The following is a 16,537-nucleotide window of genomic DNA, read 5'->3' as shown; positions in this document are numbered from 1 at the left end:
AGCCTAGTGGTTGTCAGGGGCTGGAGAGAGGGAGGGATTAGATGAAGCATAGAGGACGCTTAGAAAGTGAAACTACTCTGTAGGACACTATAATGGTAAATACATGTCATTATAAATTTGTCCAAACCCAGATAATATACAACACCAAGAGTGAACGTTAAAGTAAACTATGGACTCTAGGCAATAATGATGTGTCAGTGTAGGTTCATCAATGATAACAAATGTACCACTCTGGCGTGATAGTATGATAGTGAGCATGTGTGGGGACAGGGGTAAAAGAGAAACCTCTGTACCTTCTGCCTAATTTTGCTGTGAATTTAAAACAGCTCTAAAAATAACGTTATTTTTAAAAATACACTACTATTCAAATGCATTTTCTCTAAACTTTTTAAAATATACATACTAACATTCTCCAAATGATCTTGAAGGTGTCACTATATAATAGTAATCGTACAAAAATTATGATACTGAAATATCAAGAAAACATCAATTAGGTTTATCATACTTTGTTTCAAAAAGCAAGGAACTGTATAATACATTTTTAAACTGTTAAAATGTAATCATAAAACGTAAATACATGTTTTTAAACTGTTAAAAAGCTGTTTGGGAGACTTAAAGAGTAGGCCTCAGGATTGTAGCAATTAGCTGGAAATTATATGAAACACACCACAGAATGATAACACAGAAAGAAGGCATTTTTGTAACACCATAATTCTATGATTACTTCTCTCCCACTCTGAAAGCTTACCATTTAGGGGCTTGAAATATCATTTTTCTATGGAACACAGATTTTTCTTAACACTTACAAAGCAACTGGCAACTTATTCCTCAAATCCTGGTCTTTTTATTCATGAATACTCAATATTTAAAAATAAAAGACCATTTTATTTCAAGACACTTACTAAAGGGAAATACATTTCTCTTATTTACTTAATTTCAAATCACTTCAATTAAGACATAAAGGAAAAAAAAAGTAATCCAAAGGAAGATTATAAAATGAGGTTCAAAGCACTTGACAAAAAAAAAAGCCTTTAAAAAGATATTAAAAAAGGATACTTGATGAGACACAATTAAAAATAACAATTCAACCTGACAGTACTAAAGAATGCTTCCATTAAAGCAGACCAAGGAAATCCACATCTGTCACATGCAGCTTTATTGAGATTTCATCTTGATCAGTGACTTCAGGAGGTATATGAAAGGTGTACAAATGAATCACTACATCTGCCTTCTGAACAGAAATCACCTAATTAAGATCAATAGACACACACCACAGGAATAAGGATGATAAATTCTACAATGTGATTTTACACTATTCCTCCATAATACTATGTTAAGGGACAACTCTTTCCTTTTCGAATCTGATACAGTGTCCATCTCCACAAAGGAAAAATACATATAAACCTGTACAAATGTTCCTCTGACCAAATTCTCTATTTTGAAAAGTTCATGTGAGTAGCAAGTCCTTGAATGCACAAGAGTGAATGAATGAATAAGAAGGCTTTAAAAGTAACAACCAAAGTTCAGATGAAAGGAAGAAATTATATATACACAAATTAAAATCAGCACTAAAAGGTCACGCTTTCACTGTTCTTTTTTCTTAATCTCTTCCTGATTCCTCACAAAGCCAAGTGCTCTAAACTCAAAACACCACTGAATATTCCATGTTCACAGCCATCTCAAACTTACAGAATACTTTAACTCTTTGGCACTCAAACTCACTCTACAATTTTAAAAAAAAGGAAATCACGTAATCTGTCAAATAAATGTTCTATTTTTACCCATCTACTCCCAAGTTCTACATCAAAACTGAGAAGCAGGGCTTTTACAAATGAGAGAAAGTAAGGATTAAAGCTTTTGTTCTTTGCAGTACTTGCCAAATAAATAATTTTTTGTTTTCTTCCTGAAAGAAGAGTAAAAAGAGAGTATTACAATAGTTAAATGCGATTTCCCAAGCTCTGAAGGCTTTTCCTAACAAGGACAAACATATCAGACTTATTTTGCCCTTTCTACAAATAGAATGTTGTTGCATTTACCATTGTAAATGGCCAGAAGGAAGTCGTGACTTCATGGCTCACAATAAAATGGTGGTGAACCTTTGTTAGTTGTTATAAAACAGTCTTAACAACTGCCATGAAATGAAAATTCCTCACAGACACTGTTCATATAAACACAGATGTGCCTGGTTTTAACAGAAGAGACAATCCTGAAAGTTGTATATCTACCCAATCATATTATAAATCTATCAGGAAAGTTTGCTATTGAAACACACTTGCCCAAATGCCACCTGAAATGTAAATACTACTGACTTTTCTTAAAGAAAGGCAAACCTACATTTTCAGGTATTTCAAACACCTGAAAAAATACCATGAGCCTACTATCAGGTAAGCTGTCAGGGGAAGATGCCAAGTGCTCTTTAGTTCTGATTGAGATGCAGAAGCAGGGAAACACAGTGGGCAGCAGATAGGTCTGGGGAGAATGGTTAGAGAAGAAGCTAAGACTAGGAGTTAGAGGTTGGATTAGATGACTTCTAAGGCTCTGGACAAATTGTGATTGTATTGTAAGGTACATCTGAGCAGTGACAGTGGATAAGTACCGATCAGTTTACATTCCTGTCTATTCTCCCTTATAAGAAAGATGTTAGATATAGAATCTAAAAGCATAAAATTAAGTTATTAGACTTCCTGTGATATAAAAACCAACCATAGCTTAAGACTTAGGAATAATCTATTGTAAACACAACCTAGAACTGATTTTTTTAGAAACACACAAAAGTAATTTGATGGGAAAGAATATGATATCATAAAAAGAATATCTCAATCCCTATCTCACACCATACAAAAAAATGAATTCTAGATGGCAGAAGAAAACACAAAATGCTCTCATTACAAGGGGTAAAGATTTCTTAGGATTTAAAAAGTAGTAATCATAAAAGAAAAATTTGATAAATTAGACTTCATAAATATTTACAACTTTTGCTCATCAATTGTCAACACTAGGAAAATGACTAGACAAGCCACAGACTAGAAGACAATGTCCACAGAGCATGTATTTGCCAAAGGACTTATATCCAGAATATATAAAGAATTCCTACAAATCAACAATAAAACGATGTACACAACACAAAAGAAGACATACAAGTGGTCAATAAGCACATGAAAAGTGCTCACAATCATTAGTCACAGTAAAATACAATACCACTCCATAAATTCACCTGAATGGCTAGAATGAAAAAGACCGACAACACCAAATGTTGTCAAGAATGTGAAACAAACAGAACTCTCATTCACTGCTGGTAGAAACAGAAAATGGTATGAATGTTTTGGGGAACTGACTGACAGGTTCCTATAAAGTTAGTACCTACAATATGACCCAACAATTCCAATCTTAGGTATTTACCCAAAAGAACTGAAAACATATGTGTGCTGGAAGATTTGCAAGGATGCCACAGCAGTTTTATTCATAATAGCAAAATACTGTTTATAATCAAAATGCTCATCAACGTTAGGATGGATAAACAATTTGTGGTATATTCATATTTATGCAATGGATTACTACTCCGTTGCAGAGGAACAAACCCTAATCAACTTAGATGAATCTCATACATATTAGACTGAACAAAATAAGTCATATGATTTCATTTATAAGAATTAGAGTCAGCAAAACTAAACCTATGGTGATAGAAATCAGATCAACAGTTGCTTTTGTAGACACTGAGGAACAGCAAGAGGGAAGTCTAAGGAGTGAATAGTGTTCTAAATCTTGGTAGACTTGTGGGTTATACAGCTGTATACATTTATTAATACTAATAAGTTATACACTCAAATGTTGTGCACACTTTACTCAATGTATATTTTACTTGAGTCAATTTATTTATTTATTTATTTATATTTTGGCTGTGTTGGGTCTTCGTTGCCATACGCAGGCTTTCTCTAGTTGTGGCAAGCGAGGGCTACTCTTCATTGTGGTGCACGGGCTTAGTTGCTCCGTGGCATGTGGGATCTTCCCAGACCAGGGCTTGAACCTGTGTCCCCTGCATTGGCAGGCGGATTCTTAACCACTGCACCACCAGGGAAGTCCTACTTGAGTCAATTTTAAAAAGGACTCTTCAATAAAATAAGAATTACAAATATCGCAATTCTAGTAAGCTTGCATTAACACAGTGTTATCAGTTACCAATTCTGAAACTACATTCTGAGTGTCCTAGGCTTCTAAAAATGACTAAATATACTAGAGTAGTGGTAGCCAGATTTCTCAATGTTGGCAAAGGAAGATATAAACACAGAAAAGGGAAGGGAATTACAAATATGAAAAGGAGGGAATTCTACTTTGTGCTGTTAGACTGAAATTAAAAGTATCAGTATAAACTCATAGTTTTTAATAGATAGATATTAACATATGTGTATAAGTATATACACATGTGTAGGCGTATCTGTACGTGTACATAAATGTGTGTTGTATATACACACAAATGAGTATATATGTGTATATTCACACACACAGACATGTACACATTTCCTAGTTCTGCTACAGAAAGGCCTTAGAAACAATAACATACTAGGAGCAATAAATACACCTAGTGTTACAAAATCTTGGTTTCTACATACCATTATCCAATAAAGGAACCAGGGCTTCTTAGAAAAATGTTGTATCTGGGCTAGAGCCAAGAAACTGTAAGATAAGCCTGGAACAACTTGTTGCACAAGACAAGAAAGAAGTTTTCCAAGAATAATGAGAACATGCCAAAGGAACAGCTGAACAGCTTGAGAGAGCAACCAGTAGCCAAATCTGGGACAATCTGAGCATCAAGATAAATAATGATATAAATAATGATAGTAATGGACTATAATACATCCAGTTAAGAATCCATGAGTCCATGAGTCCATACTGATGTAAGTCAATAAATAAGGGAAGAAGGGAAAGCTTTTGCCTACACTAGAATGAAACTAGTAAATTCATAAGGAACGATGGAGTTAGAAAATCATCAATTGATATTAAATCTAGTGGGTAAAAATATGATGAGAAACAACATATTTACATAATCTCAAAAACTGACTTAGAAAATATTTTCTAACTACAAAGGGAAAATAAGAAACTTTTAAGTGGAGAAACTTAGCAGTCACTACCCTAAGCAAGTGATCAAAGCTACTTGGAACCAAGTGACATGTGCCTTCTGACATGATGCACTGAGAACACATCACTTCTATGATACTTGTGCTAAAACTGGATACCCAAATATAGTCATGAAGAAATATCAGACAGCTTCAAACACAGGACATGCTACAAAACAACCTGTACTCTACAAAAATATTAACTTCATGAACCATAAAGAAAGGCAAGGAACTGTACCAGATGAAAGGAAACAAAAGAGATAGGACAATTAGGTGAAATATGTGATCCTGGATTGGATCCTAGACCAGGAAAAAAAAAAGCTATAAGAAACCCTGTGCAGTTGATATTTTACCCTTTTTATAAATAAGGAACCCTCTTAAAAAGGTTAAATAATAGCTAGTACAAAGTAAACAGTACCTGTAAGATATGTATTCTCAGTATTCAATGTATTAGGCAGGTGGCTACCTCCCTGGACAGCTGTATCAAAGAGTTATAGTCTCAATCAAAAACCTTTACACACATTAAATGCAGTTAAAATTAAGTATTCTCTCATATTCTTTAATAGAAATAATTAAGTGGATCACCCTAAGTGTATCAAAGTTGAACATTTCAAGTAAAATAAAAAAGATATAGTGAATATAAGGATATCTGTCATTCATTTATTTTAAAGCAACTTACTTTAAAAGACTTACTATATGTAAATGAAAGTAAACTCTAGTTAGATGTGATAAATAAAAATTACAATAGAAGCGACTGTAACCTGCAAAAACTAAATCATAATAACAAATAAAAACCCACACTATTAGCGTACTGAGTTCAAACTTCCATACTTACGAAAGGTACACATACCTTTTCCTAAATGTGTGTTTATGCTCATATATCTAGCTGTTCCTGTAAGGCTCTTATGTTCTCTGTATGGTATGTGTTTCTTTGTCTCTGGATCAATATATTCCTTTGCCAAACCAAAATCTATAATATGAATAACTTGCTGGGTTTTGTTTCCTGGTCGTCCTATTAAGAAGTTCTCAGGCTTCACATCTCTGTATATCAAGTTCTTTGAATGGACATACTCCATGCGAGAAATCTTGATTCAAAAAAAAAAAAGATACATTTTATTTTAGGCTTTGACTAGCGTAAAATAGTATGATAGAGGCAAGACAATTTTTACAATGAAAACAACATTAAGAAGAAAAAATCAGAAATTGTTTGAACCCTTTAAAAGAAACATGATATCACTCAATAGTCTCTTAAATATATGTCCAATTATGATTAAATATCTTTGCTTTTTACTATTTTGGGCACTTATATAGGAAAGTGCTTGAATTTTATGAATTCCTTTCTTATCAGGAAGCCTGATTAAATCAACACTTTCAGATGATGCTACCTTATAGAATTAAAAAGCTTTACTAATACAAAATCTCGAACTCAAAAATATAAACAGATATATACACAAAGTTGTAATTTATTCTTCCTTATCTGTTCAATAATGGAGAAAGTTTTATAATTACACTAAAGAAACTTAAAGAGTCTAGACTGTTAAATAAAAGAATTAACAGAGCACTTTGTTATCTTTTTATAACTTGTTTACTTTTTTCCTTAGGTATTAAACATTTAAAAAGATCTTGAGACTAGAAAACTTTGGAATCCAACTCTAATAATAATATAATACATTTTTATTCATTGCTTTACACATTCTCAAATAATGTTTATTGTATAAACTGTCAGAAAACAGAACATTACAAATAATAAAAGTGCTTCATTTAATGATATTCATGGTTGACAATACAATGTAAGTGAACACAGTTACTCAAGCCATTTTAGTTTGTTAACAAATTTTGGATCATATAACATATACTATTCTATGACCTATAGTTCTCATTAACAATATATTATGAGCATTTTCCAGGTCATGAAACATTCTTTTAATATATACTTTTTAGTGGCTGCATATTATTTTATGGCTATTAATAATTTATCCAACTAACACTGTTATTTCTGTGCATTCGGGTTGTTTCCCACTTTATTATAGAAGTCTTTGCACAACATGCTTTAAGTACATCTGAATACTTCCATTGGATAAATCTGTAGAAGTAATGAGTCAACAGATAAAAACAATTTTAAGACTTCTGCAGCATACACTTACTGGCATTTATTTCAAAACTGCCTTAAAATTATCCTCTTAAGTTATTTCCCCATAGGCTCCCTGAAGTTTAAATGATTTATAAGACTTTCTCATTAGTTTGTTTCTTCTTTTTCTAGGCCATTTTAATTTATTACCAAGATTAAAAACCCATGTTTCTGAGGGTTCTCTTCTCTAAGTATTCATTTTTGACCTGAAAAGAGTGCTGGAAACAACTTAATTCTCAAACTGAGCATTCTGACCTTGAAGTAGTAAGATATTAATTTTTTCATACAAATAAAATACACCTGATTCAGTTATTTTAAGTTACAGTCATCCTAAAAGGACAATGATATGAAAAGCAGCCATTTTTATTAGGTCAAATGCTGTGGAAGATAATGTCACAAAACTTTAAACTTTCAGTGTAAATTAGTGAACAAACGAACCACACAATTGTTCAAACAGCTTCAAAACATCCTGCTTTACTTACCAGTTGGATAGCTATCATGAGAACCGTTTTAAGAGAAAATGTTCTGTCACACAAATCAAACAAATCTTCCAAACTAGGTCCCAGCAGTTCCAGCACCATAGCGTTGTATTTCCCACAAGGGCCAAAATAGTAAACTTGAGGTATACCATCTGGAGGAAAAGAATAACAATAAACAATTTTTTAATAATTTTGTAGCTTCAAGAACTGCAGCAGTATTTTTATTTTTTCCATACAAACAATAAACTTCTCCTGATCCAGCCTCCTCCCTCCCTATACCTTCTCCTTCATGTTCACAGAGTAGCCTGGTTACACTTCTACTGAACGTGCATTACTGAGCTACATTATAAACAGTGCTTCATTGTTGGTCTCCACCAACCTCACTATAGAAAGGAACTGTGCCCTTGAGACTTGTATTTCCATGGCCTACAGAAATGCTTGGCACATAGGAAAGATCTTATTTTTATTGAACAAAGGAGTTACTGCACTCTTTCATAACCCTGTGGTAGGCATAATGCTAAGTTCAACCCCCAAGATTTCCATCCTCTGGTGTACACAACCCATATAATCCTTTCCCCACAAGTGTGGGCAAGATTCCCAGATTTCACTCTTGTCATTAGATTATGTTATATGGCAAAGGTAACAAAATTAAGATCCCTGTTAGTGGAGGTTAAATTAATCAAAAGGGAGATTATTCTGTTGGGCATGACTTAATCAGGTAAGATGTTTAAAAAGCAAGTCTAGAAGTCAGAAATAATCAAAGCAGCAGAGCAGTTCTCCTGTTGACCTTAAAGACACAAACTACTATGTTGTGGAAGAGGGCCACATGCCAGGAAATGGTGGGCAGACCCTAGGAACTGAGAGCCTCATCACACAGCCATGAGGAACTGAATTCTAGAAATAACCAGTGAGCTTGGAAAAGGACTCAGAGGCTCAGAAAAGATTGCAGTCCAAGCTTACACCTTGATTTAAGCCTGGAAAGACCCTCAACAAAGGACAAAGCTAAGCTATGCCTGGACTCATGACCAATAGAAATTGGGAGATAATAAAGTCTCTTACTCTATGTCACTAATTACTAAATAAATCATTATGCAACAACACAAAATAATACAAACTCCAAATATAAAGTCTAAATACATAAAAATCATCCGTATTTTATTTTTAGAACAGACTCCCAATAAACTAACATATAATAGGGGATCATTTTATCTTACCATTGTATCTATTTATTCGTTATGAGGAAATGAACAACTTCCATCTTAAACGTCTCAGTTTTACTTATGAGTATTTTTTGTTTTGTTTTGTGTAATGATTTTAGAAAGGAAAAAATCTTTCTAAAATATACTAAAACCTTCTCATCCTTTTTAAAATAAAGAGTATGGAAAACATAATTTCACTCTGTTGTTTATTTTATCATTTTGCATAATAATTATTGCATGGGCAAAACAAAACATTGAACTAGAAGCCAGGATAGCTAGGTTCTTAGTTTGGCTTAATACTAACTATTCAACCTCTCAAGCTGACTTCAGTTTATCTATATTAGTAGTTTAGATAAGACCAGTTTTTCTAAAATGTGAGTATGAGAAAGGCAGCAGAACAGCTGAAGATAGGAAGGTAAGATAATATAATCATGACAGGGGTAGGGGAAGGAGACAAGTTCAAATTGTGTACATGGTCTCCTCCCCCAAAATAGAGATTCTCATACACCCCCATGTGTACACATCACCACCCTGTACCACCCCACACCACACACACACACACACACACACACACACACACTTCCCCCTGCCACTGAGAATCATTATCTTCTTACTAGAGCCACTCATATCATATTTGAGTCATATCTACCCCCATTATAAGTAAAAACAGATAAAAGGCTTAGAAATAGTGGATGAGAGACTCTAACATTTATTCAACTCTGAAATACTGATTTTAGTATGCTATATACATCAAGAGCCTAGAGATGCAATTAAGACTTACCAATAGCTCTCAGCTACTGAGTTTTAAAAAATATTTCTACAATGCTTTCCCCCCTCTATTCCACTGAAAGTGCTAACTTCTATGCTCTTAATTTAGCAATCTCTTAATAACCCATTTCCACTCTTTAGTTTGTCACTTCTTGGTCATAAAGATGTTCACCAAACTCAGGAGGAGAATGGATGAACACGGTGAGAGTTTCAACAGGGATTGAAATATAGGAAAGTACCAAAGAGGTTATAACTCAATTGAAAAATATACTAGAGGAGTTCAACAGTAGACTGGATGAAGTAAAAGAATCCATCAGTGAGCTGCAAGACAAAACAACTGAACTCATCCAGACAGAGAAGCAAAATGAAAAGTAGAATTTTAAAAAGTGAAATTAATTTAAGAAACCATTGAGACAGCATCAAGCAAAATAACATTTGCATTATATGGATCCCAGAAGAAGAAGAGAGAGAAAAGGGGCCAGAAAAACTATCTGAAGAAATATGGCCAAAAATTTCTCTAATCTGGGGAAGGAAACAAATATCCAGGTCCAGGAATCCCAGAGAGTTCCAAAAAAGATTAACCCAAATAGACATACACCAAGACACATTATAATTAAAATGGTATAAGTTCAGGATAAAGAGAAGATCCTAAAAGCAGCGAGAGAAAACCAACTTGTTACATACAACGTAAACTCCATAAGACTATCAGCAGATTTTTCAGCAGAAACTTTACAGGCCAGTAGTGAGTGGCATAACCTATTCAAAGTGCTAAAAGGAAAAAACCCCCAACAAGAATTCTCCACCTAGCAAATTTATCATTCAGAATTGAAGAAGGGATCAAGAGTTTCCCAGATAAACAAAAGCTTAAAGGAGTTCATCACCACAAAACTGGCCCTACAAGAAATATTTAAGAGATTTCTTAAGCTGAAAAGAAAAAGCACTAATTAATAATAAGAAAACACATGCAAGTAAAAAATCTTTCTGGAAAAGGTAAATATATAATAAAGGTAGTGGATCAATCACTTATAAAGCAAACATGATGGTTTAAAGACAAGAAGTGGTAAATTTAAATTAAATTCCAATAGTTAGTTAAGGGATGCATAAAATTAAGAGGTAAAATGTATCATCAAAAGTATAAAACACTGGGGCAGGGGCCTGGAGTAGTAAAAAGATAAAGCTTTGGAATGTGTTCAAATTTAATTTGCTACCAGCCTAAAACAGGCTACTACTTACATAGGATGCTATATATGAACTTTACAGTAACAGGGAAAAAAACTTACAGTAAATATACAAAAGAAAATGGAAAGAAATTTAAATATAACACTGAAGAAAACCACCAAAACACGAAGGAAGAGGGAAAGAGAAGAAAGGAACAGAGAGGAACTACAAAAACAACCAGAAAACAATTAACACAATGACAAGTACATATTTATCAATAACTACTTCAAGTGGACAAAAATAGCCAAGAAAAAGACAGTGAGGGACTGTTTAAATTAAAAAAAAAAAAAAAAAAAACAGATCCATCTATATGCTGCCTACACAAGACTTACTTCAGGAGAAAGGACTCACACAGACTGAAAGTGAAGGAATGGAAAAAATTTCAATGCAAATGTAAATAAAAAGAAAGTTGGAGTAGCTATACTCATATCAGACAAAACAGACTTTAAAACAAAGACTATATTAAAAGACAACAAGGGCAAACATAATGATAAAGGTGTCAATCCAGCAAGAAGATACAACATTTATAAATGTATACGCATCCAGTAGAGGAGCACTAAGATATACAACACAAATATTAACAGACTTAAAGGGAGAAACTGAAAGCAAAACAATAATAGCAGAGGACTTTAACACCCTTCTTACATCAATGGATAGATCATCCAGAAAAAAAATTAAAAAGAAAACATCAAACTTAAATCACACATTAGATCACACGGACTTAACATATAGAACATTCCATCCAAAAGCACCAAAATATACATTCTTTTCAAGTGCACATGAAACATTCTCCAGGATAGATCATATATTAGGTCACAAAAAAAGTCTCAATATAAATTCAGAAAGGCTGAAATCATATCAAGCATATTCTCTGGCCACAATACTATGAAACTAAATATCAATCACAAAAAGAAAATAGTAAAAACCACAGAAACGTGGAAATTAAACAACATGCTACCAAACAACCAATAGGTCACTAAAGAAATCAAAAAAATACCTAGAGACAAATGAAAGCAGAGATATAATGTACCAAAATCCATGAGATGCAGCAAAAGCAGTTCAAAGAAGAAAGACCATAGCAATATAGGCCTACCTCAAGAAACGAGAAAAATCCAAAATAAATAATCTAAATTTACACATAAAGAAAACATAAAAAGAATAAATGAAGCTCCACATTCGAAGAAAGGAAATAATAAAGATCTGAGTGGAAATAAATGAAATAGACATTTAAAAAACAACAGAAAAGATCAATGAACCTAAGAGCTAGTTCTTTGAAAAGATAACCAAAATTGACAAGTCGTTAGCTAGACTAAACCCCCCCAGAAAAAGAAAAAGAGGGGACTCAAACAAATAAAATCAGAATGAAAGAGGAGAAATTACAACTGATACCACAGAAATACAAAATATCATAAGGTACTCCTCCTATGAACAATTCTACACCAACAAATTAGACAACCTAGAAAAAAACAGAAAATTCCTAGAAACATCCAAGCTTCCAAGACTGAATCAAGAAGAAATAGAAAATTTGAATAGAACAATTACTAGTAAGGAGACTGAAACTATAATTGAAAGCTCCCAACAAACAGAAGTCTGGGATCAGATGGCTTCGCTGGCAAATTATACAAAACATTCACAGAATACCAATCCTTGTCAAACTCCTTCTCAAACTCTTCCAAAAAATTAAAGAGGAAGAACACCTTCCAAACACATTTTATGAAGCTACCATTATGCTGATACCAAAACCAGACAAGGACACCATAAAAGAAAATTACAGGCCAATATCCTTGATGAACAAAAATGGAAAAGCCCTCAACAAAATATGAGCAAACCAAATCAAGCAATACATTAAAAAAATCATACACCATGATCAAGTGGGATTTATTCCAAGGATGCAAGAATATTCAACATCTGCAAATCAATCAACATGATACCATATATTAACAAAATGAAGGATAAAAATCACATGATCGGGCTTCCCTGGTGGCGCAGTGGTTGAGAGTCCACCTGTCGATGCAGGGGACACGGGTTCGTGCCCCGGTCTGGGAAGATCCCACATGCCGCGGAGCGGCTAGGCCTGTGAGCCATGGCCGCTGAGCCTGCGCATCCGGAGTCTGTGCTCCGCAACGGGAGAGGCCACAACAGTGAGAGGCCCGCGTACCGCAAAAAAAAAAAAAAAAAAAAAATCACATGATCATCTCATTAGATGCAGAAAAAGCATTTGACAAAATTCAACATCCATTTATGATAAAAATTCTCAACCAAGTGGGTATGGAGTGAACATACTTCAACCTAATAAAGGCCATGTATGACAAAGCCACAGCTAACATACTCAGTGATGATCAGGAATAAGAGAAGGATACCCACTCTCACCACTTCTATTCAACACAGTACTGGAAATCCTAGCCATAGCAATTAGACAAGAAAAATTAATAAAAGTGATCCAAATCAGAAAGAAAGAAGTAAAACTGTCACTATTTGCAGATGACATGATACTATATATACAAAGTTCTAATGATGCCACAAATAAAACCTGTTCAAACAAATAAATGAATTCAGTAAAGTCACAGGATACAAAATCAATATACTGAAGTCTGTGGTTTTTCTATACACTAAGAATGAACTATCAGAAACAGAAATTAAGAAAATCCCGTTTACCACTACATAAAAAAGAATAAAATACCTAGCAATAAATTTAACCAAGGAGGTGAAAGACCTATACACTGAAAACTTTAAGACACTGATGATAGAAATCAAAGAAGACACAAATGAATGGAAAGATATTTCATGCTTATGGACTGAAAGAATTTATATTGTTAGAATGTCTATACTACCCAAAGCAATCTATAGATTCAATGCAATCCCTATCAAAATTCCAATGGCATATTTCACATGACTAAAACAATCTTAAAATTTGTATGGAACCACAAAACACACCAAATAGCCAAAACAATCCTGAGAAAGAAGAACAAAGTTGGAGGTTATCATGCTCCCTGATTTCAAACTACAGCAAACCTTTAAACAGCACATGTTTGAAATGCACTTACCCACGGATTTTTTTCAATAACAAATACTAGATAGAGTACTACACAATCCAAGGTTGGTTTAATCCAAGAATGCAGAACCATGGATATGGAGGAACTCTGTATACCAAGGGCCAACTATAAGTTATACATGAATTTGCAACTGCATAGAGAGTGGTAACCCTAACCTCCATAATGTTCAAGGGTCAACTGTACACTACAAAACTACAGTAATCAAAACAGTATGGAACTCACACAAAAACAGACACACAGATCAATGGAACAGAACTGAGAGTCCAGAAATAAAACCACAAATATATGGGCAATTAATTGACAACACAGGAGCAAAGAACATACATGGAGAAAGAATAGTCTCTTCAATAAATGGTGCTGGGAAAACTGGACAGCTACAGCCAAAAGAATCAAACTAGACCACTATCTCACATCACACACAAAAATTAACTCAAAATGGATTAAAGACCTGAATGTAAGACCTGAAACCATAAAACTCCTAGAAGAAAACATAGGAGGTAACTTCATTTATATGAGTTTTAGAGATATTTTTGTGGCTCTAATTCCAAAAGCAAGGGAAACAAAAGTAAAAATGAACAAATGGGACTACATCAAACTAAAAAGTTTCTGCACAGTGAAGGGAACCACCATCAAAACAAAAAGGCAACCTACTGAGTGGGAGAAGATATTTGTAAATCCAATAAGGGATTATTATCCAAAATATATAAAGAACACATACAACTCAAAAACAAACAAGTTGATTTAAAAATGGACATTTTTTAATGAATAGACATTTTTCTAAAGAAGACATACAGATGGCCAAAAGGTACATGAAAAGATGTTCAACATCACTAATTATGAGGGAAATGCAAATCAAAACCACAATGAGACATCACCTCACACCTGTCAGAATGGCTATTAGCAAAAAGAAAAAATATTATGAATATTGGAGAAGATGTGGAGAAAAGGAAACCCTTGTACACTGTTGGTGGGACTGAAAATTGGTGCAGCCACCATGGAAAACAGTATAGAGATTCCTCAAAAAATTAAGAATAGAACTCCCACCTGACCCAGCTATTCTGCTTCTAGGTATTATCTGAAGAACACAAAAACAATTTGAAAAGATATATGAACCCCTACGTTTATTGCAGCATTATTTACAACGGCCAAGATATGGAAATAACCTAAGTGTCCATGGGTGCATGAATGGATAAAGAAAATGTGGTACACATACACAAAGGAAAACTACCCCACCACAAAAAAAGAATTAAATCCAATCCTGCCATTTGCGACAACATGGATGGACCCTGAAAGTTTTATGTTAAGTGATGTAAGTTAAGAAAGACAAATACCGTAAAATTTCACTCGTGTGGAACGTAAAAAAACAAATGAACAAACAAAATAAAACAAAAACAAACTCATAGATACAGAGATCAGATTAGTGTTTACCAAAGGGAAAGGGAGTTGGGTGGAATGGGTGAAATGGGTAAAGGGGGTCAGCTGTATGGTGATGGATGGTAACTAGAAACGTGCTGATGATCACTTTGTAGTGTGTACAGGCATATTTAGGAGATATTTTGGGTTCAGTTCCACACCACCACAATAAAGGGAATACCGAAATAAAGTCAGATGAATTTTTTGGTTTCCTGGTGCATACAAAAGTTTTATTTATACTATACTGTAGTCTATTAAGTGTACAGTAGCATTGTCTAAAAATACCATGTACATACCTTATTAATACCTTAAAAACACTTTATGGCTAAAAATGCTAACCATCATCTGACCCTTCAGTGAGTCATAGTAGTAACATCAAAGATCACTGATCACAGATCACTGTAACAAATATAATAATAATGGAAAAGTTTGAAATACTGTAGATATTACCAAAATGTGACACAGAGACAAGGTGTGAGCAGATGCTGTCGGAAAAATGGCATTGAAGACTTGCTCATTGTAGGGTTGCCACAAACTTTCAATTTGTAAAAAAAAAAAAAAAATCTGTGAAGCACAATAAAGCAAAGCACAATGAAACAAGGTATGCCTGTACAGATGTCAAATTATAATGCTGAAACTTACATAACTTAAAAATATTATTCTGGGACTACAAAGAAAAACTTGAATTGGAAAAAGATTTAGACCACATTTATTTAATCCAAGTATTAACTATAACTGAGCAAGTATTTCTCAAATACTCTCCCTAATATTTAAAGTTACACAGCCTTACTTCTACTCTTTACTATTAACTTCATTTTGGAGCTACTCAGAATTAAGCAAAGTAGAGTTGACCCTTGAAAAACACAGGAGTTAGGGGCAGTGACGCTCCATGCAGTCAAAAATCCATGTATAACTTATAGTCAGCCCTCCATATACATATTTCAGTTCCTCTGTGTCTGTGGTTCCAGATCCTCGGATTCAACCAACCTTATATTGTATAGTACTGTAGTATTTACTATTGAAAAAAATCCATGTATAAGTGAACCCACACTGTTCAAAGGTCAACTGTGTACTATTCAGACTCTGTCACCCTATAAAATAATTTGGGCTTCCTCTCCCTTCCTACCATACGTCCTTAACAGAAGAAATGGATCCATTCTAAGGCTCA

At 33.9% G+C, this 16,537-nt stretch overlaps 1 protein-coding gene across 1 annotated transcript in view; it reads right to left on the bottom strand.

The window, feature by feature from the left end:
- CSNK1G3 (casein kinase 1 gamma 3) overlaps positions 1-16,537 on the bottom strand; it is a 129,907-nt gene that overhangs the window by 43,266 nt on the left and 70,104 nt on the right. The window contains exons 5-6 of the mRNA XM_065874674.1: positions 7,722-7,870; positions 5,962-6,196 (exon numbers count right to left, since the gene is read on the bottom strand). Of these exons, the coding sequence (XP_065730746.1) occupies positions 5,962-6,196; positions 7,722-7,870 (384 nt within the window). The remainder of the gene's footprint in view (positions 1-5,961; positions 6,197-7,721; positions 7,871-16,537) is intronic.

This window comes from Phocoena phocoena, chromosome 3 (genome assembly GCF_963924675.1).
Source record: "Phocoena phocoena chromosome 3, mPhoPho1.1, whole genome shotgun sequence".
NCBI lineage: Eukaryota > Metazoa > Chordata > Mammalia > Artiodactyla > Phocoenidae > Phocoena > Phocoena phocoena.
The sequence above is the reverse complement of the archived record's forward strand: the minus strand, read 5'-3'. Positions and strand labels throughout refer to the sequence as shown.